General features: G+C 35.4%; 1 protein-coding gene across 1 annotated transcript in view; it reads right to left on the reverse strand.

Annotated features, from left to right (window-relative positions):
• LOC149780970 (solute carrier family 49 member 4 homolog) overlaps positions 1–24,135 on the reverse strand; it is a 95,091-nt gene that overhangs the window by 9,099 nt on the left and 61,857 nt on the right. Inside the window, exon 13 of the mRNA XM_089938080.1 lies at positions 23,402–23,584. Within this exon, the coding sequence (XP_089794206.1) occupies positions 23,402–23,584 (183 nt within the window). The remainder of the gene's footprint in view (positions 1–23,401; positions 23,585–24,135) is intronic.

Raw genomic sequence — 24,135 nt, forward strand, 5'->3', positions numbered from 1 at the left:
TCAAAATGCAACCCTGACTATAAGGACCATACTCCAGTTTCACTAAATGCATAAAATTTTCTTCCTCAAATTTACATTACTGAGCATACGATTCTTTTAACTTCATTACAAACCATGCATTTTTTAACATAACATTCTGCAGGCATCAGAAAGATCAATCATCATCTCTTTAACTCTCTGAAAAGCATCCTGTTTCTTCTCAGAGAAAACGAAGAGTATTTCTTAAAATCTGCTAAATTCTTTATCTTGTATTTTTTTCAAGAATAAAAAGATTTCTATGCAACAAATTATAAAACTTACGGCACAGTTCTCATTCTTTGTACTACTTTATCTCAACCTTAGCCACAAATGACAATATTGTCAGAATTTTACGAAGATTCTGATGCAACATGTCCTGGTTCAATTCCTCAGCTCAAGATTTAATTCATTAAGTTGGAACATCCCCATCTCAAAATGAGACTAAAACATAAATTCCTGCATTGATTTACATAAATGTAAATTGTATACCCAAGTACATCATCATCCTGGATGTCAGTACAAACTTTAGTCTAAACAAAATATATCCCATTTTATTATTCAAGTCACTGTCAAAATGTACTACAATAATGCTTAAATCAAACGTACAATACATTTAAGCTATGAAACTAGCGACAAGAGTTCCATGAATGACACAATATAAGCCTGTCTAATGCTTCATAGCCCCCTATGTAGACACTAGTTGGGCATGGTTGACTGTCTTAATTACCTGGACCCTTCATCAAGGTATTAAGTCTTCAAATAAATTTACTGTGAACAGACATTATTTTCTTATTAAAATTAACATGACTGTGACCTCTAACCCTCAGAACCCAAAACCTATAGGTTTCTTTATTACTGCAAATGCAAGTAATCTACAAAGTTTGGTCAATGAACTTAATCAGTTTTCTATCTTCACTCAGTGACCTTGACCTTCGGCCTTTAGACATTAAAATTAACAGGCTTCCTTACCCAACATGTAAATCATCCACAAGCGTTGGTCAATGTTAGTGATGTAGAAATACTGTTTTATAGTAGAAACTTTTTTTCTACTTTCAGTCACAGTGACATTGATCTTAATCCCAAAATCAATAGATAATTTCTGTATTCTATGTGCAAGCCATCAAGCCATTCTCAGAGTCTAGTCCAGGTCTGTGATGTTGAACTAATGTTATTGTGTGAAAACTTTTTTCAATTACAGTGACCTTGACCTATATTTTAAACCCAAATCAATGTATTTTTTTCTTACCCCAAGTGCATGGAATCTACAGAGTTTGATCCCTCCTTGTGTCTGACTTTAGTTATTATGCATAAACCATTTTTCATTTATTGTCAGTGACCTTGACCATTGATCTTTTCACCCTGAAATTGATATGCTTATTTATCCTTACCTAAACTGCTAGCTATCCTCCAGGTCTGGAAACAAAACTGGTAACAGATGGACTTACATGATGTACATGGGAATGTAGTGTTGGCCATAGTCACTGTACTAATTCGCCTACAAAATGCACACAGCCATAAACCTTGTTGTGGGCTGTTTCTAATACATGGACAACTGGCTGTATTAGATGTATATAAAAATGATGATAACAAACATTTTAAAACTTTAAATTTTAAAACTTTAAAATGTATATACACATATATATATATCCTTCTATTTCAATTTGAGTAAGCTTGAAACATTTTTATTTGTCCTGTAGTTTTCAAATGTGTAAATACTATGAGCAGTCCAGGCAGCTCAAACAGACTGTTATGTGATAATCTTTAACTGTGATAATTTTTCATAACCAAGCAATGATTATGTTCATAAACTCCCCATTTGAAAGGTTTCAACATGCATTAAAGAGTCACAAAATCATACAATGATCCCTTAAAACATTCATGCTTAGAGATTGTAAAAGACTAGAAAAAATAAAATAAAAAGGAAATTGTCCCATATATTATGCAGTGAATAAAAATGTTCATAATTAAAACATTATCACTCACTCTATTAATCACTGTGCAATAACAAATAAAACACTCTGTATGCATTATAGAATGCAGTCACATTAAAATAAGGCTAACTTAAAGTTTTACTTCACTCTCTTGCTATATTACATAATACCTTCTCTGTAAAATTAATCACTAATGTAGCAATAATGCTCCATGTATGTACAGCTATCCATAAGTACATTTTGTGACAATTTTTGCATAAACTATACAATATGACAGAATATAATATAAAGTTTGTATTTAAGTATAATGCAAAAGATTTTTGTTCTCACAAGTATCAATTTTACCATGGCATATCTTTTCTGAAATAAAAGAACTTCATATTCCAAAAGAAAATCAAGCCAACTATTTAAACAAGAGTCCCTCAAAGGATCTGATGTTCTACTGCCCAAAAAGAATTTATAAAAATCTAAGATAACATTGTTTACTCTTTTTAACTGTGGAAATGATTGAAATCTTCTCCAATATTCCTAAGAAGCTCCCACATAAAAATCTGGTAACAAAACTGATAAAGCACACAAACTACTTGAAAGTGTAGTAAGTAATTCTTCATCACAGTCTTTGATGCTAATATCATGGATAGAAGATCACTGAATGTATATCAGGATATAAGTGCAAACCAAGTTATACTATATCCAACTCTCCTGAAAAGCATCTTATTTTATCTCAGAGGAAAATTTCAACAGTTCCACAACTCTTTTCTTTTCAAGACAAAAGAAATTTCTATGTTTACAATTTAAAATTTAAAGATATTGTCAGGTTGTATCATAAGCAAAAGAATTTTATTTAGAGATTTAGTGAAACCTGGCCAGACCTTTAGTTTGGTAGTATTTGTAACTGATGCAACTGGTTCTGGATCACGTCTTTTGTGTGAAAGCTTTGTTGCACCAATTTCTTACAATGGCACTCAAATGTCCGTTAATGCATTTATTTATATCAAATCAATGTAATGTTCTCACCAGAGGTATACCCTGTACATCAATGATGTAAGTACAAAACACAAAACATACTTTAGTCTGATCAAAATTCACCCCATTACATTACAGTCCTTGTCAAAATTTGCCCGAGTCAACAATAATGTCAAGCATACACAAGTGACTATCACATTAATGTTGAAACCATGATTGAATGTCAAACATATTTTGTGACAGATGCCAAACTAACCATGGTGTTCACCATCATGACTGATGGATCAAATTAAGGTTCTTTTCCTCAAAAGAAGTTCCAAAAATGGTATACAATCAGAAGAATCAAAGGCCACATTATGATAAATAAAAAGGGCTATGGAAGTTCTTGGGAATGCATAATCCATTGAGAATACTGTTACAATGACACATCATGATTTTAATAACTAGAAATTTGGAAGACAAATGTTTCTTAAATTTGTAAGTTCAAGTAAACACCATGTATAAAAAATAAGTAGAGAGAAAACACTATACATCTTAAATTTTAAACATGCATCACGATAACACTGAAAAGAAACAATATAATATACATATTAACATTAGGACATGGATTACGCATAACAATTGTACATCTTAACTTTAGGACATGTACCATGTTAAACATAAAAGACAGAAGATACATCTTACAAATATAAGTTTAGTGTATGTACTATGCATAACAATGAGTACAGAAAATACAATGCACATCATTAAGTTAAGTGCATGTACTATGTGCAACAATGAAGACAGAAAATACAATGCACATCTTAACTTTTGCAATAAATTAACTTTTAGTTCTAGTAGCTAAAAGTTAGAATTATGATGATATATCAGTGCTGGAATCTGCTGTATTTCTGACACTCCTTTCATCTACCTCTAGTCGGTTGTAACTGTCCCTCAGAAAGAACAGCACAGGCAAACAAAACACAATTGACCCCAACAAGCACCAGTTTTCCCACATGGTACCTGGAGAAACAGATTTACAATACAATATAGATTTACAGGCTGGATATAAAGATGGAAACAACTGAAAGATAGCCATAAATGTAAAGAGTACTAGAATGACTCAAGAACATTGTAGAATGATAAGTCCATATAATTTCTATACCATAATAACTGAGCCATCCCAACCGTAAAGGTTGCATCAGACTCATGACATAATAATATAGATTATGACATAAAGCATGACACCAAGCATAAAGGTCCCACCAGACTTGCCAGACAATAATGTTGATTATGACATAAAACATGACACCAAACATAAAAGTCCTACCAGACCTGTGACATAATACAGTAGACTATGATGTGAAACATTATACCAAACATAAAGGTCCTCCCAGACTTGTGACATAATACAGTAGATTATTATATAAAACATGGCACCAAGCATAAAGGTTGTATCAGGCTCATGACATAATAAAGTAGATTATGATGTAAAACATGACAAAGAATAAAAGTCCTACCAAGACCTGAAATATAATAATGAAGATTATGATGTAAAACACAATACCAAACATAAAGGTCTAGCCAGACTTGTGACATAATAATATAGATAATGATGTCAAACATAATACCAAACATAAAGATCCCACCAGACTTGTGACATAATACAGTAGATTATAATGTCAAACAAGACACCAAGCATAAAGTGGATACCATACTCATGACATAACAAAGTAGATTATCATGTCAAACAAGACACCAAGCATAAAGTAGATACCATACTCATGACATAACAAAGTAGATTATGATGTCAAACAAGACACCAAGCATAAAGTGGATACCATACTCATGACATAACAAAGTAGATTATGAAGTCAAACAAGACACCAAGCATAAAGTGGATACCATACTCATGACATAACAAAGTAGATTATGATGTCAAACAAGATGCCAAACATAAAGTGCATATCATACTCATGACATAACAAAGTAGAGTATGTTGTCAAATGAGGCACCAAGCATAAAGTGGATATCATACTCATGACATAACAAAGTATATTATAATGTCAAACAAGACATCAAGCATAAAGTGGATACCATACTCATGACATAACAAAGTAGATTATGAAGTCAAACAAGACACCAAGCATAAAGTACATATCATACTCATGACATAACAAAGTATATTATGTAAAACAAGACACCAAGCATAAAGTGGATACCATACTCATGACATAACAAAGTAGATTATGATGTCAGCAGCAGGGAAGTTCTACAGACCAGGTGGCACAGACCAAATTAACCCTCCCAAATAAACTTTCTCCGTACAATCCTCAGATTTAAAAAATAAACCTTTCTGCGCAAATTAATCAGCGAAATTTCGACCCAGGATGCAATTTCGGACATAAAAAAAAACAAGAATTTTTTTGGGGGGGGTATAGTAAAATTTGTGTGCGATTGCAAGGTTCGGCTGCAGATGCTAATTTTACTTCACATTAAAATAATATCATTGAAAATAAGATGAGTCGAAAAACTAGCACAGTTGGAGAACCTCATTCTGCCAGATTAGCGCGAGAAGAATTAACGGCAGTAAAGAAACTTATTCCAACAAAACAATTATTTAAGAAAAAAGTTCGTGAGTACGATGATTCACAATATCATATTGGTGAGGTATCGTCAAAGTGGTTGAGTCCAGTCACCGGAGCGATCGAACAAGTTGCATATGGCAAACAAAAGAAAGATAAGGAACTTAGAGATCTTGGGCTTATTCCTATGACAAGAGATATCGAGCAACATACTCGATTGGTTCCTGGTCAGCTTGAGCGGATTAAACAAGAACAAGAACAAACACGAACGCAAGCGCAAGTACGAGCACAAACAAAAGCGGCGGAGAAACGATTAATTCAAGCACAAACAAAAGCACAAGTGCAAGCGCAAACACAAAAGTTACAAGATGAATTACAGAAAGCACAAGCACAAGCACAAGCACAAGCACAAGCACAAGCACAAGCAAAACAAGAAGAAGAAGAACAAGATCAACCCCAGGAAGTAAAAGTAAGGTCAGGTGCCGATAAATTTACCGATGAAGCTGTCGCAATGATAAAATCAATGAGTCCGGATGATGTTGTAAAATTTACTGCAAAAAATTATGAGAAAGAAACACGAAAAAAATTTATGAAGCCCGGTGAAGCTGAAAATGTAACATTTGTGCAATGGACAAAGTGGATATATTATGTGTACAGAGATGTCAGATCGGTTAAACATGATGATCCATTATATTCTGAATTTTACAATGCTATACATGAATATGAACGTGGGCAAAAAGTTGGTCAGGAACAAGCATTATTACCTTCATCTAGTAAAATTGAAACCGAACCAAAGGAAATTCCAAAAATTGGACAAAAACCATTTACATCATCAAATTTTTTTACTGACGATGCTCTTGAACAATTTAGTGACGAAGATAAATTAATTCAAATAGCTAGATTTGGTTTTACAGACCCGGAAAAATATTTGAAACCGCAGTATTCTCGTGCACATTTGTCAAGAAAAGAGTGGACCCCTATTGTGTATTTTGCTTCTGTGAATAAACCTATTAACCTAAACGACCCTGATTACATAAATTTTATGGAAAAAATAAATCAATTAGATTGGGGAGGTAGTCCAGAACCAAAAAAAGGAAGCGGATATTCGGTTTGCCCTGACAGCGTTGTCAATGATGTGTCTCACCTCGAAGTATTAATCGGAGGAAAACGAGCTGGAAATAACTCTCGCGAAATAATCAACGAAGCTTCGGATATTTGTCAGCGATTATTTCGTGGTGGTGTGATTGATTCTCACATTTACAAGGAACTCGTCGATGAACTCATCGATTAAAACAACACAATTGAAATAATATGATTATTCACAAACATCAACGCAGATCTAAACAGGTCCGCGTAGTTAACTCTAGATTGCCAGTATACAAATATGTCCACGGCAATGGACTTGGCGATATCATTGGAAGTCTTGTCACGCGAGTAGCACCTAAAATTGGTCCCGCGATCAAACAATTAGGATTAAAAGCAATAGGAAAGATCGGCGAGACAGCTGTTTCTGGTATTAGTAATTTGGCTAGTAAAGGCTTCAATGCTGTCAAAGGTAAAATATTAAATTTAATACGTAAAAAACGACCCGTCAAATTACCTATCACCAGCGAAATGCCACCCGAAATTAGCAAAACCATAAACGACGCAGCAAATAAGAAAATAAACGATCTAGCACAGGAAGTTGCTAAGGCAAATATAGTGCATGAAATTGCAAACACAAATCTAGCAAACACAAATCTAGCGCATGAAATTGCAAACACAAATCTGGCGCATGAAATTGCAAACACAAATCTTGGAAACACAAGTTTTGTTTCAGGTAGCGGTCTTCGTTTTAGACGATATCATTAATAATAATGTTCGCAAGAATGTCAAATGAAGTGTTTGACATGGATGAGCCTGTAGGTAGAGACACATCGGTACGAGATTTTCAGTATTTCTCATATGACGCAGTAACGCCAAATACTGATAATCGCCTGGAGATTCAAGTTCACGATACAACGAGATATTTTCTTCCATCTGAGGCATATATCGAAGTTACCGGTGAAATTACTAGAGATGACGGCGTTACTCTCTATGACCAAGATTTTAGAGTCGGATTTGTCAATAACGGTATTATGGCATTATTCAAGAACGCCACTTACACGATTGATGGAAGAGAAATTGAGTCAATTACCAATGATGTTGACTTAGCAACAACGATAATAGGTCTAGCGAGATACTCGGATGATTTTACTAGATCAGCTGGTCCAGGTATGATGTTTGCCAAAGATAATTCTGATCGTCCCGATAATAGACCGCTTGATATCAGACAACCCAAAGATCGTACCATTCCCAATCCAGCCGACTTTGCAAATCTTCAGGATCTTCCTGTTGGTACTAATCCTGATTATAATCTTGGATTTGCCACGAGAAATTCTATGTTGCTGGGGTTACGTAGAAATTTCTCTTGTGCTATTCCGTTATCTCATATATTCGGATTTTGTAGGCATTTTAGAAAAGTTATTTACGGAGCAAAACACACCGTAACGTTTATTAGAAAAGCGGATAGTAATGATGCTATTTGGCGACAAGGTGGTATCAATTACCAAACAAACGTGATAGCTGGAGATGATGGCACGAATCATGGAGGTAGGGTAAAATTACTAAAATTTACCCTGTGGATGCCAGCGATAACTCCATCAATAATCGCGGAAGAAAAATTATTATCATTCATGAATCAAGGTGGCAAATCTATTATGTCGTGGCTAACAACATCAACAGATTCAACAACTACTGATATTGATGGTGATTTTACTTGGCGTATTGCATCGCAACAAGGTACCTCTGCTCCACGTCATATCTTTGTTGCTTTTTTGCATACACGAAGATATCATCAATTATATAGTCATATGATATTCGATAATCTCAACGCAACAAACGTTTCGTTGAGAATAAACGGTCAGCAAGAACCATCCGAGGAATTATCTATTAATTTTGCCAATTACTCCACGGCACGCGCGTATCATCAGTTACTAAGTTTTATGGGTCGCGATCAAAATATCGATACTGGATTGCAAATATCACAGTTGGATTTTAATAAACTTTATCCTATCTATTACTTTTCCCTGGAGCATCTCGATTTGGTAAAGCAATCAGTTGTTGATATTCATTTCAAAGCTAGAATTCGAACAGGAAATAATTTATATAAGGTATTTGCGGTGATCCTCAGCGATAGAACAATGATATTGGAAGGCATCAGTGGTAGAATGAGAATTATAGACGCGCCCGTAGAAAACATGTGATAAATTCTAAATTTAGATTAAGTGATTATTAATATGCCATACGAACACGTCAGCGTAACACTGACCCCAGGTCAGATAAAAAAACTTCAAGCAGCAACAACAGCGCGACGAGGTTTGAAATTAATCTTGAAAAATAATCAGATTCACGGTGGACCTAACAAACTATCACTAACACGAGGTCAACATGGACGATTTACCAAAGCCAGATCAATGAATTCCGGTGTTCATGTAACTCTCTCCATTGGCGCAGTGAAAGACATGGTCAAAGTAGGCGGCTTCCTTCCTTTCCTATTGCCTTTATTAGCCCCAATATTAGGTGGTCTAGCATCAGCAGCTGCTGGATTCGCAGGTAAAAAAATAATAGAAAAAGTTACCGGAGGAAGATACGGTAAAAAAAAATATCACGGATCCGGCCTGAGACTGGGACGACCTCCAATATACGGATCCGGCCTAAGATCATCACGCCATCATCGAATTTAGATTTAATCAATGAAGCAAAGAAAAAGAAAATAAGATTTTTCAGAGGCGTGTTTATGCGAGATCAACTACCAGACAAACCAAACTCTACCGAGACAGGAATAATAAACCTCGATGAAAATTCCGGTTCTGGCACTCACTGGGTTGCCTACGCGATTAATCCTCGCGAAATAGTTTACTTTGATTCATATGGACTAGCACCACCGAACGAATTTTTCAAATACATCTCCTCGTTGAAACTTCCAGTTTGGTATTCAACGCTTCCAACACAAACATTAACAGACCCACCAATATGCGGTCCAGAATCAATTAACGTTCTAGAGGCAATTTCAAAATCATCCCGCCCTTATAACAAAATTTTATTTGAATATACCGTAGATAAATATCATGGTTGACATTTATGGTAGATCTTTCTCCAGAAAGAAAAAAGAAACAGACGAAAAAACAAATGTCATCGATACATCAAAGTTTGCAACCAAGAAAGACATTAATAATCTTCTGTCGCTGGCAGAGATAAATCCTGGTGAAATTGCTGTTTTTCAAAATACCGAAGGGCGATTACAAACTAGCAATGTCAAAATAACTGATATAATCAGCCGAGATGAATATAACGAACGCATCAAGCAATTTACTCAGTTATCAGATTCAGTAACAAAATCTATAACTGACGTTACTAATCTTATCACAAGTTTACCATCGAAGGCAAATATCGCAGATGTAGAAAAATCTGATAAAGAATTATCAGCGACATTATTGTTAAAGTTGGATAAGACAGTCTACGACGAAGATCAAGAAAAACTTACAAAGCAATTAACCAAGCTAACTAACGATCTTAAAAAACTCGATGAAACTTTAAAACAACTCAGCAAGAAAGTCGATGAGAATATAAAGAAAACAACTGATACTTCATTCGTCGCAGATCAACTAACAAAGAAAAAAGTTGATCAGGAATTGCATGATGACCTCATCGATAAAGTAGGGAAGATCAACGAAGATATTACTAATATTATCGCCGATGTTTCTGAAATAAAAACCACAATGGATAAGAAAGGCGATAAAGTGCTATACGACGATCTTAGCAAAACGACAAAGAAAATCAACGACGATATTGCCAAAATCAATAAACACATCGAAGCGGTACGTGGAGGTGATTACGATGATCTTACTGAAAAAACAAAATCCATCAACGATGATATTGCCAAGATAAACAAAGATATCGAAGCGGTACGTGCACTAACATTCCAAAAAGCTGATAAAACATCACACGATGATCTTAGCGATAAAACAAAGAAAATCAGTGCTGATATTGATGCGATGCGCGTGTTAGTGAATCAGAAAGACGAGAAAACAAAATCTATTAATGATGATATTGATCAGATTAGTAAAGACATTGAAACAGTCCGTGGATTAGTGCACCAAAAAGTTGATAAATTAGCACACGATGATCTCGGTGAAAAACTAACAAGAACAACCAGGGATGTTACTAACATTCTTGCCGATGTTACAAAGATAAATGCTGCAATAAGCGAAAAGATTGATAAAACATCACATGATGAGAAAACAAAATCTATCAATGATAATATCGATCAAATCAACAAAGACATTGAAACGGTTCGTGGATTAACTCATCAAAAAATTGATAAATCATCACACGATGATCTCAGCGAAAAACTAACAAGAACAACCAGGGATGTTACTGGTATTCTCGCAGATATTAACGCAGTACGTGAACAGAAAATTGATAAATCATTACACGACGAGAAAATAAAATCCATCAGTGATGACATTACTAAAGTTAGTAAAGACATTGAAACAGTTCGTGGATTAGCAAATCAGAAAGTTGATAAATCATTATATGATGAGAAAACAAAATCTATCAGCGATGACATTACTAAGGTTAGTAAAGACATTGAAACGGTTCGTGGATTAGCGAATCAGAAAGTTGATAAATCAGCACACGATAATCTCGGTGAAAAACTAACAAGAACAACCAAGGATGTTACCGGCATTTTTGCTGATATTAACGCAGTTCGTGGATTAGCGATTCAAAAAATTGATAAATCATTACACGACGAGAAAATAAAATCTATCAATGATGATATTGAAGCGGTACGTGAATTAGCAAATCAGAAAGTTGATAAATCATCACATGACGAGAAAACAAAATCTATCAGTGATGATATTACTAAGGTTAGTAAAGAAGTTGAAGCAGTTCGTGGATTAACACAACAGAAAGTTGATAAATCAGCACACGATGATCTCGGTGAAAAACTAACAAGAACAACCAGGGATGTTACTAACATTCTCGCCGATGTTACAAAGATAAATACTGCAATGAATGAAAAGGTTGATAAATCATTACACGATGAGAAAACAAAATCCATCAACGATGATATTGAAACAATTCGTGAGCAGAAAGTCGATAAATCATCACATGACGAAAAAACAAAATCCATCAATGATGATATTAACTTAGTACGTGAATTAGCGAATCAGAAAGTCGATAAATCATCACACGATGACATCCATAAGAAAATCGATGAAGATATTAACACGGTACGTCAAATCGCAAATAAGAAAGTTGATAAAACATTACACGATAATATCCAAAAGAAACAAAAGAAAACCAACGATGATATTCTCGCAGATGTTACCAAGATAAATACTGCAATGAGTGAAAAAGTCGATAAAACATCGCATTTTCTCCTTGACGAGAAAACTAAAAAAATCAATGAGGATATTATTAAAATTAATGAAGAAAATTCCGCGATACGTCAAATCATAGATGGAAAAGTCGATAAAACATCACATGATGATCTCGACGAGAAAACAAAAAAATTCAACGATGACCTCAACGCGAAAATTATCGAAACTATTACGAATATTAACGAAATCAACGCAAAAATAAAACGATTGAATATCCCAAGATTGTCGAAATTTTACATTCCTGATATTTTGTTAGACAGACTCACTGCATATGATCTAACATTTACGTTTAAAATAAATTATCGTTACTGGATACCTCAGAGTAACACATTTAATTTTATCGCGCCAATTGCTGGCGTGTACCGATTACATGTTATCTCCGATATAAAATTTAATATACAACCAGAACAAAATAATAGATTTCAATTATACCCCGGATTTATCATTATTTTGTTAAACGAATATAGCAATACAACATTCAAGCTGGAACCGCCAGATAGAACCACCATGGGACCGGTGCATTATATTGCGATTTTCGAGTATTTATCGGAATTATTTAATCTTGATCAATCCGAACAAAACGATCCACCTGAACCAGTCGAATCTGCTGAGGAGAAACCTCAACCAGTTGAAGTTGAAGAACCAATCAAGTTTTTACTTAGAATTGGCTAGATAAATTAATAATAAATGACCGCATCGGATTACCGATATAATCAGGCGCGATCATGGCAGGATTCGTTAAGAAAACTACTTGACAATTATCAAATAAAGATAAAAAAATACCAGCGCAGATTAGTTACCATTGACGTTGCTGTTTATGCTGCATCCGCTATAATCGCCGGTGCTGGAATTGTTTTATCCGCGGTAACAACAATCGCGCCAATCGTAGCAACGATAATAATCTCGTCAACAACAACAATAGCCGGCGTTCTCAATATCATTGCAAGAAAAATATCTTCGTGCACAAATGAGAAATTATCATCGTACAAAAACAAACTAACTAAGATCAATGATGCGTATTCGAAATTATCATCGCTGATTTCTGAAAGTCTTAATGACGGCGTTATATCCGATCTAGAATTTTATTCAATGATCGGTATCTACTCGGAGATTGAACAAATGAATATTAATAATGTCCGAGTTAGTCCAGATCGTGACAAACACAACGCCGTCGATAACAACGTTAATATCGCTAAGTTCAACTAATCCAGAATTTAGTATTAGTTTTCCAACTCCAATTGGTGTGAAGGAAATGGCATTGATACAACTTCGTGTTTATAATAGCTGGCCTAATATCAGATCGAAATCATTCGGTAAATTATTATCAAACAATTCACTTGTTGTTGCTGATAAAAAACACGCCGATGGAACTCCTAGTTGGTTTGTCGTTAGTATACCAACAGGCAGTTATGAAATTGAACAGATTAATAAAGAATTCAACACTAGAATATCGAATATTACTGGCAAAGCTGATCCAGGAATAAAAATTTTGGCACACGAACCAACACTATCATCAATCATTGAAGTATCATCGCCGTATATGGTGGATATTTACCGTTCATCAATAAGGACAGTATTGGGCTGGCCCGAGATTCCGCCTGGTAAAATAACAACACCAGAACCGAAGAAGACGGACTTTATCAGCAATGAAAAAAACTACCACGGAATTGACTTGGATTATATTGATCAATATGAGAAAACTAAGGCAAGTTTTGATTTTTCTTCAGGATCGGTTGCTATGTTGGATTTGTTCGAGGATAGCATTATAATATTATTCGTTAAAATTATTGACAAATACGAAGAACAAAAGAATCTACTGGAACATTATTTCCAAGAGCGCGTATTTAACGTACAAGCTTCATGTAACGAAATTATAATAACAACAGAGCGGATAAATAAATTAGCCGCTGATATGGAACTTATTAACAACCTAGCAACGGGCTATATACAAAACAGCGCTGTCTTTGGTATGGGTTTTATTATTACCGCGTTTATGCAACGACATAATCTAACCGAGAGGACGTTGCCAAATTATAAGTTTCCCGGTTATAACGTTGATGAGATGAGAAAATTTATCACTGATACAACTGATAGGTTATTTCCTAAATTACACGACGCGTGGGTTAAGAAGAAATCACAAGCAGAATCAGTCTTGATGCATGATAATGATGGATTTGGACAAGGACGTCATATTTCTCCTGGCATTGTTAATATAACCGAAGTTATCGCTGTTTATCTTCATGCTGATGTTGTAGAGGGAAGTTATAATGTTGATCCTGCAATATCAAAAGCGGAGCAGGGATTTATATTATACACGTTTTCTCCTAACGTTTCTCCTGGTTATTTGATAATAAAAGAGCCAGTTAATCCGTTCTATCTGCGATGTCATAATCGATTATTATCAAGAATAAATTTCAAACTAACAAATCAAGATGGAAATTTACTTGATATTCGTGGAGAAACATTAAGTATTAGTTTGTTGGTAAAATCATAAATTTTCAAATCGCAAGTGATTCTTTCCCCCCGGGAGTTATCTCCCGGAAAAAAACAAACGAAAAAAAATGATAAAACCCAGGAGAATTTTCAAAAATTTAATCTTTTTTTTTTATTTTGCAAAATGGCGCAGAGTGTAATTTATACCACGTTGCTTGAGGATTCAGGAATCAAGGATTCCCTAATTTTATTTTCATCGACAAGTCTTTTCAAATGTCTGACACGCGAACTTGTAATTTTCCTTGATTCGTATGCGTCAGATAAAATCAATCTAGCCTTTTCTACTAGCGTTGATAATTTAACAAAATCCTCGATGTGATCATCACTGACTGTTGCAAGTGATTGGTACATCGCAATTTGAATTTTCTTTATTAATTTATATTCGGATGGTAAAGTGTATTTGTATTCAAGTCGTCCTAGAATAATTGTTTCGAATTCTGATCGGATTTTATTCATGTCTAGATCCGATGGGAGATCTATCTTTCTTTTCAGACTGTTAATCTCTCCAATGATATCGTTTATAATCTGCTCGTCCATTATATTAATTTTGTAGTATTTAATTATTCTTCGTCACTCTCCGAATCAAATATTATTCGGATATAGGAAAATCTGAACCAAGTGTTAAGATTGTAGGAAAATGTCTTATGTTGAATTCCCTCTGCTACTCGCCATATCGATACCGGATTAATTTCATAAAATTTCGCAGCTGCTCCTATCGATTCGAATATTAGTTCTTTTCCTGTTGCTTGATTTATTGATTTGACCGATTTAGCTGATCTTGCACCACCAGAATTACCGGAAGCGCAATTTACGCTCTGAGTAACCGCTCGAAGATTAGTTAATTTATTATTAAGTTTATTACCATCGATGTGATCGATAACCAATCCGATTTCTATTGGTCCGTGATAACATTCATAAACAAATCTATGAGTAAAATATCTTGTGCCTCCTCCTCCGTTGTTTTTGTTGATTGAAAATTTGCGATATCCAAAATTACTAATATCACCAACACACTTCTTTGTTCTGATGTGTCTCACATTACCATCCTCAGATGCTTCATAACCCTTAATGGTTGGATGCGATCTATATTCGTGTGAGATTTTCATTGTGGGAATCGCTGATTTCATTTCCATATACAATATTCTCTTTGTTTAAATCGTAATTTGCTTTGAATCGATTAATATAATCTTCTTCACATTTTATCACTGAGGAAGATCTTTTTTCATAGTATCTTCGTAACTCACGATAATTTTTCCCTCCACAGGAGAAACATAATCGTGTCTTTCCTCGAATGCCAACTTGGCAAACTAAACATCGCTGTGGTCCTTTACTACCTCGTCGAATTGCATATATGTGAGCGCCGCAATATTCACCTCTGCAGGATTTATCGCATGATTTTGTTGATCCAACTATTATCCATGAACATTGATTCATTATAATTTAAACATTTGTCTAAAATATAATAATGGATTTATTTGATCTTGATGAGGCAGAATTTATTATTCCTGAAGTTGATCGTGCTAAGAAAGAATTCTTTGATGATGGAGCGATTCATGTTTGGTCAACTTGGAAAACTAACTTTGTTGATGCTACGATGAATCTGGAACGAGCGAAGAAGATAATCGAACATATAAAATCTGAACACAAAGAAGAGCGATTTATCTTCGGAATAAAATTTATTGCACAAATGCCCGATGACACTTGGATTATTCGTGATAAACGAGATCCAGTACGTGGCGGCAAGAAAAACGTTGTTCTTGATAAGAATTCGAAACCAGGATTATTATTAGGGATTGATGGTCCTTATTATGCTAGGGCGTATCCATCTAGTGCTGTTGTTTATGGAATTTATCGGCTGAATAATAATCCTGATGCGAAAAATCTACCTGCGATGAAAGAATCACCGAAAATAAATTGTGTGGCTGAGCGCGTTATTGAGCACATGAAAAACGCTCGTCGTGGATCTGGTTTGACTCAATTAAGATTGGATAAAATTAATTCATGGGCAAGGACAGTTACTGATGGTGCATCGATTGATGATGTTGCTGCGTTAAGTAAGAAACTTAAATTTCCTATCACGGTTAAAACATTATCGGGCGAAATATTATATTCATCACCGTATAGTTCTCGAGGAACACCAATCGAAATTGTTGATCATAATTCACATGCGTGGTCGCAGTCAGTAATGATATTCCCGAAGGATCGTTCTGTTAAATTTTATCCTGTGGAATCCGGAAAAGACAACTCTGATGCAATGTTTAGGTATATCAAACTATTAGCCGCATCTGATCCAATATCGATTTGGTTATTCTCAAGTGAAGAAAAATACGATCAGTTTATATTGCCACGTGGAGATATTTACCGTGATGAAATATTACACGAATCAATGAAAAATATCGCGGTGAAGTATTCATCAAATCCTGATCAGTTATTAACGAATTGCTTTACTGTTCCATCTGTTGCTGCTCATGCTGCCAGAGAAAGAAACTCGTGGAAACCTACAAGGAACGAATTTCTTAATGATATTCAACTTAGTTGTATCGAATACGGTCATGGAGGATTATGGAATACCAAGTATTATTTCGAGGATATGATTTCCGTTGATATGAGCGCGTGCTATCCTGGAAGTTTTCTCGGATATGGCGATTGTGCAGATTACTTTGCTAAATTCGGCCATCCAACCAGTGAGATGACGAGAGTTGCAATTAACGGACCATTACCTGATTTTGTTATGACAGGATTCGCTCATGTTACTTCATTCGAGTTTGCTGAAAATTTACATAAAATTTGTTATATTTGGTTTGGTCGGCATTTATCTCAACGCAGATGGGTCCCTATAGTGCTGTTGAGATTTATGTTGGATTCGTCGATGTTAATATCATTGACGGTAAGTGAAGCGATTATATCCTACAGGAAACAAACCGAAGTGTGGTTACCCACGGATTGTGAAAATGCGAAAGATATCGGAAGAAAAATAATTGGTAAATTTACTCAAGGAGGATCAGTTGATCATAAACATCGCCACGCTAGGTTATTTATCAATGATGCTGAGATGGATTTTATTATTGCCGATACAGTATCGCGTGGAATATTCTGCAACAGAGAAAATATTATTATTGATGGAACAAAGTTGGGTACCGTGATTAGTTATCTTGATGGAGAGTCAGCACAGTATACTCATTTAAGATCATCGATGCTCGCTTACGTCAGTATTAATTTGCTGTCGATGATAAATAAATTTTCTGATATCGCGGTAAGAGTTGCAACGGATTCGTTTTATATCGATAAGAAATATCAGTGTAGGTTGGAAAATTTAATCGCCGATGGTTCCTGGGGAACTTGGAGAATAAAGAACGAAGATATTCTAGATTATTGCGAAGACGCGGATGTAGAAGATTGCGATAAGTTTCATAAAGACCAATACGATGAAATATCAACAGCAGCATCCGCATTCGATCCGATTTCACGAAACAAATTCGTTTACATGAATGGTCCTGGTGGTAGTGGTAAAACAACACGAGCAATAAACTTATTTTCAAACTCTGATATGATCGTGTTAACTCCAACTCATAGATTAGCGCGAGAGATAAAACAACGCGGCGTTAATTCTTGCACGTATCATAGTTATTTCAAGTACAGCGGTGGATTGTGGGATTCGGCTCGCATGGGAAACAAGTACGTCAATAAAGTTATAATATTTGATGAAATTTGCACAGTAAGTCTTATCACGCTAAAATCATTCCTAGGTTGGCTAGAAGAGAAAAACACCGCAGTAATAATGTGCGGAGATCACGGCCAACCTGATCCTATTGATGGCGAATCTCCTCATGAGTGGCTTAGAAACTTTGTAGATTATTATGAAGAGATTGATGCTGATTATAGATCCAATGATAATTTACTGACCGAATTTAAAAAAATCATTCGGTTGCAACCTAATAAGTTTCAATGTGATGTGATGAGAAAAATAATTGACGAGACTTCGATGGATAATTTTCTAACCTTGTGGCGTCCTGATCATTTGATTGTTGCTAGCAGAAAAATTATTCGCGATGCTATTCAGAAAATTCTATTCAAACTTCATTGTGATAAATTTCCAACATTGCAGGTACCGTTGTGCTATAAACCCGCTGATACCAGGAAACAAAATATTAATGTTACTTTGCCATGTGGAGAAGAAAAAAAATTAGTTTTGAATGATATTATTTTCGTTGATATTAATCTTGTCAATGATGCGATAAACGTAGAAAGATCGCCATGGAAACTCGGATACGCAGCAACGATACATTCATCGCAGGGATTAACAGTAGACGGCCAGGTCTGGATTGTCGATGATAGAATTTCCTGGTCGAATTTAGTTTATCTGGCAGTTTCTCGAGTAAGAAAATTATCTCAATTAGGTAGAATTAAATTTCACATAAGTGACGATGGCGGTAATTGAGTATCTTTCGGTATTATTTGTAATTCCTCCTTGGTAAATCCGCGTTGTGGAGCTAGTGAATCTAGAAAATAAATTGCTGGTCTTCCTGATGATCTTGTTACGGCCGATATTTTATGTGTAGTAACACTCCAAGTTGGATCAGTTGCTCTTTTTCTTCCACCCTCGGCTTCTCCTTCCTTATATAAATATCTTACAATAACATTACCTAGCACAGGCGGAATTATGGAACTTCGCTTTAGTGGTATATTTGTCTTTGTAATTGCAATTGCTGGCTTCATTGATATTGTTCGTGTTACTTCGTTATTCAGCGCTTTAATCACGTGAGGTAATCTTGTTGCCCAATCATGAGATCGATTATCTTGAATAAATTCTCTCGCGTACTGATATCCGAATAATCGTTCCGCTAGTGTTTTATTGAATCTTTCAACGATAGCTTGATTGCGATGAACACCAACTATACCACGCCGGATTTTAACATTATTTTTTTTCATTAACGCAGTAACCGCACCAAGGAATTCTCGTCCTGGATCAATCTGAAGAAGATTCGGCCATGTTAATGGAGATCGTGAATAAATTTTCTCAAAAGCCTTTGAAATTTCTGTTGCTGTTTTATTTGATAATGGTTCTGCTTCTTTGTATCTGCTAGCAATATCAACAATAGTTAAGACGTATTTGTATGTAACTCCATCAACGGTATCATGAGGAAGAAACATTAAATCAGCCTGATGAACTTCATTAGGTACACTGACGGAGAAACTCGCATATGGTATTTTTTTAGGAGGAGGAAGATAAATTTGCCAAACTGCTTGCTTTGATAACCATGATGCAGCGGTGGATTGTTTTACTTTTGCTGCCTTGGCAAGTTTGGCTATTGCTGATTTTCCTTTCCAGAATCCTCGCGGAGAATAATATATTTGCTCCATTATAAATTACCAGCACCTAGGACTAATTTACCTTTCATTGCTCCTTTTATTAACCAAGTTGCCAATTTCTCTTTGAAATTTTTATCAGGAACTGCGTCTATTGCGTGAATTAATTTAATATCAGCAAGATGTCTTTGTTCTAAATCTCCGCTACGATATGCAAGATCGTGATAGTAGCATGCGTTATCAATGGCATTTACTGGCTCTTCTCCAGGGTTTGGTTGATTATTATTGTTGAGTCTTATATCTAGCCTTGTACCAGGTCCGCAGTAGTTGTATCCTGGCAAATGTTTCTCTCCGGGATATTTCGCCCAGGGTAATCCTGGTAGATTTTTCATGGAGGCGGCAATGTCTCCTCCGGTTCTTCTACCTTTTTTTTTACAAATCTAAATTTGCTCGTCCCGCAAACTGCGCATTCACCTCTGATTGCATTCCTGTTGTTGCGTGTAACGACTTCGATTGGATTTAGCGTAGCAGTTCGAGTGCGACACTTAACACAATATGAATCCATAATATTCTAATAACATGAATGTAATTGATTTTTCAGCCACAAAGAAACGCGAGAAAATGAAACATATCGCGGCATTACCAAATTCGATAAGAATGATAATCATTGGACCGTCGGGATCTGGAAAAACGCAGTTGTTGTTAAATTTGATAATGCGATGGCTAAAATGGGACAAATTGTATTTGGTTGCGCCATCTGTTGATGATCAGCGATGTTATCAAGTACTGAAGGAATTTAGTGATAATACTGAAGATGGTACAATAGAATTTATAACGGACATCAATGAAGCTCCATCAGTGGAAAGTTTAGACGGTAATGCTAATAATCTTGTTGTTTTTGATGATGTGATGCTGGATAAGCAAACTAACCCAGCTAGAATATTCTCGCGTGGCCGACACAAGAACACCGATGTGATTTACGTGACACAGCGATATACGCAAATTCCAAAGGTGATTAGAGATAATTGTAACATTTTATCAGTTTTCAATGGCGTTGATACTCACACGCTGAGAAACATTCATCAAACTTGGTGTAACGGCGACATGGACATAAATAAGTTTAAAAATTTCTTCAGTCACGCTCAGGCAACACCACACGGTTTTGTCACGATTAATCTTCATGATCCACGTAGTAGGTATCGAATCGGTCTTGATCAAATTTATTCATAAAATTGCAGCCCTTTCCTTGCAATCGCACACAAATTTTACTATACCCCCCCCCAAAAAAATTGTTGTTTTTTTTAATGTCCGAAATTGCATCCTGGGTCGAAATTTCGCTGATTAATTTGCGCAGAAAGGTTTATTTTTGAAATCTGAGGGTTGTACGGAGAAAGTTTATTTGGGAGGGTTAATTTGGTCTGTGCCACCTGGTCTGTAGAACTTCCCTGCTGCTTGATGTCAAACGAGACACCAAGCATAAAGTGCAATATCATACTCATGACATAACAAAGTAGATTATGTTGTAAGCCATAACACCAAGTAAAGAGTGCATACTCATGACACAAAAATGATCAAGCAAAAAGGTTCTATCAGATTTATGACATAAAAAAGAAGATAATATAAAACATAACACCAAGCTAAAAGGTTATACCAGGTTTATGACATAATAAAAAAGATTCTGTTACAAAATATAACAACCAAAATAGGTTGTATCAGATTTATGACATCATAAAGTAGATCCTGTTGCAAAACATGATACCAAGCATGAAGAAAACAAAAAAATAATTACCCCCACCCCATCCTACCCTGCTTTTGTTGGATCCATGGCCAATCACAATTTCTGTCAGACAAATTGACATCTTATAGATCAACACAGATTGGATGAGCTACTATTTTCAAGTATGGGTGAGTCAATGTTGTTGTCAACAGAGTGTTTAAGTAGTATGCAAACAAGAATTCACACCTTTTACATAACAAAACTAAATAAATAATTACAAATGCAAACAAAAATTCTCTCTTTTACACAACAAAACTAAATATAATATGTACATATCTGCACACACAGAGGCAGCACAGATTTCACACTTGCACACATGCAGAAAATCTGTCCACTCTTCTGGATGATTTGATGTTTTGCTAAGATACATACAGATGTTTGACAGACACCATAAATCATATAAGTATATATACACAGTGGTTCCCCTTTTTAATGGGCTCCAGCCTTTTACAGCACAATCCAGTGGCACCAATGAGTTTGTGTTTAAAAGTACCCTCAAGAATGACAACCCCTCTAACGTGACCAGTGGCCGGCATGTTACTGCGTACCCCTCAAAAGCTGCCACATTTCATTTTAATATGTGTCCAGAACCAATATTCAATTCATAAGGTAAGTTGTCCAATTATCTCTTTTGATAACTGTTTCCCAAGGTCATCTTTTTGTTACTTAACTAAGTGTTGTCTAAAGTACATGTACCACTAAGGTAAACGTGTATCATGATTGATAAACACTGGCTGTTATGGGAAATAGGCTCAGCAATGTTGTGGTATAGTTTTGGGCTTGACACAGATACTGAGTTCTTCTCTTTGATGATCATGACCGGATGCTGTCATTGTTGTTGTGGGGTTTAACACCATTTTTCAGCGCACAATAGGCTATACATGGTGGCCAGTATTAATTGGTGGAGGAAGAACCCGGAATAACTACAGAAAGAACCACCGACCCATGAGAAGCTACTAGCAAGCTTTCTCACACACCTACATAGGCCAAACCCAAGACTCGAACCAACGCAGACAGAGGTGATATGGCACTGATCCATAACAGTGAGCACTTTAGACCACTCGGCCATCATGACTGGATGTAATTGTCAAGATCATAACATGGTCAACATAGGCAAAATATACATTTTGTGGATTAACACAGAGAGAAATTAACCTTGAACAAAACAGGGTACAAAAGACTGAAAAATCATGTGAAAGTACATGTACCACTTCCTTTATAAGCAAGGCATTTTTTTCTCTCCACACAAGTTTGGTCTGCGTAATTAAATTCCTGTAAAATTAGCTGCATATGAATAAATCATCACAAAACTTTAACATGTCATCAAGTAAATGGAGAATTTTTACTTTAGAAGAAAAAGTAAAAGTTCTGCAACTCAACTATACTGGGTAGAGTTCAAGTTTTTGCCCAAAACTTTCATGTTAGAAAGACTCATGTACGCAACATTGTAACTGATAAGTCAAATATTCTGCAACAGATGGAAAATTAAGTAAATGCCAATAGAATGATTCTGAATGTCAAGCAATGTTTTTACCTAAATTTAAATGATGTTTTTGAATGGTTTTGCAATGTGCAGGCCAACAACACCTTATTCACTTTTTACACTTAAAAATAAAACTTTTAATTTATGTTCCCTTGGAATAAGTCTATCCATAAGACAAGAAGAACCTTTTAATAATTAATGTTACTTTTAAATGAAGATATTAAATGTTTTTGAAGTTATATGTAACTTTCTAATTACATACATATACTCGTACTTCTCACCAATATAGTCCCCCTCCTTAAAGGCCACCCATCTTATATGGCCACATTTTTGGTGCAGAATGGGTGGCTGAATAAAAGGGGGACCACTGTATGATGATGGGTTACTGCACTTACCAATATTAGGTATCATCTGAATCAGTAGGAACACCAAACCTCCAATATTATTCATCAATGTAAGGGCGAAGTTTGTGATGCCCTCAGCCACTGGGTATGTAGCTTCGCAACACGTCTCAAAAAACAGTGGTGTTGAAGCTGACAGAAGTAGTCCAACTAAAATTAGGGTTGTGTATACAATTCCTGAAAAGAACATAATGAAAGAGATGTTATGAGGGATATATTACAGTTCATGAACAAATACTGACACAAAAGAAAATTACCTCAATGTTTTGTTCATCCTTGTTGTTACAAGATTTATTTTAAGTGCTATTATTATCCTCATGCTGTGTCATCTAGTTGAGATAATGTGACATCTTCCTTTAATTCTACCATCATTACACATCTTCTCCTTCATCACGAAGTGGCGATGTAAGAACCTTTGCATTTATGTGTTCACTGCCCTTGGGGTCCCTGCGAGGAGTTCCAAGGTCAAATACATGAATATGTTATAAATATTTTCAAGTCAACTTTCATATATACAGTTAAAACTGGAAATGAATATGTAGATGATAGTGTTTTATGGCATCTCAGTACAATAGTGGCTATGGCACCAATGAAGGTAAATGTTTGAAAAGGCAAAAAGGAACTGCACAAAACTTCAGAAGTTAAACACTCCAAATAAATGTAATCATGAAATACAACACGATAAAATGTAAAAAGTAAACATGTTACTATTCTGAGAAATAAAAGAT

The sequence above is a fragment of the Sinohyriopsis cumingii genome, chromosome 16 (assembly GCF_028554795.1).
Source record: "Sinohyriopsis cumingii isolate HCF-2022 chromosome 16, ASM2855479v2, whole genome shotgun sequence".
NCBI classification, from domain to species: domain Eukaryota; kingdom Metazoa; phylum Mollusca; class Bivalvia; order Unionida; family Unionidae; genus Sinohyriopsis; species Sinohyriopsis cumingii.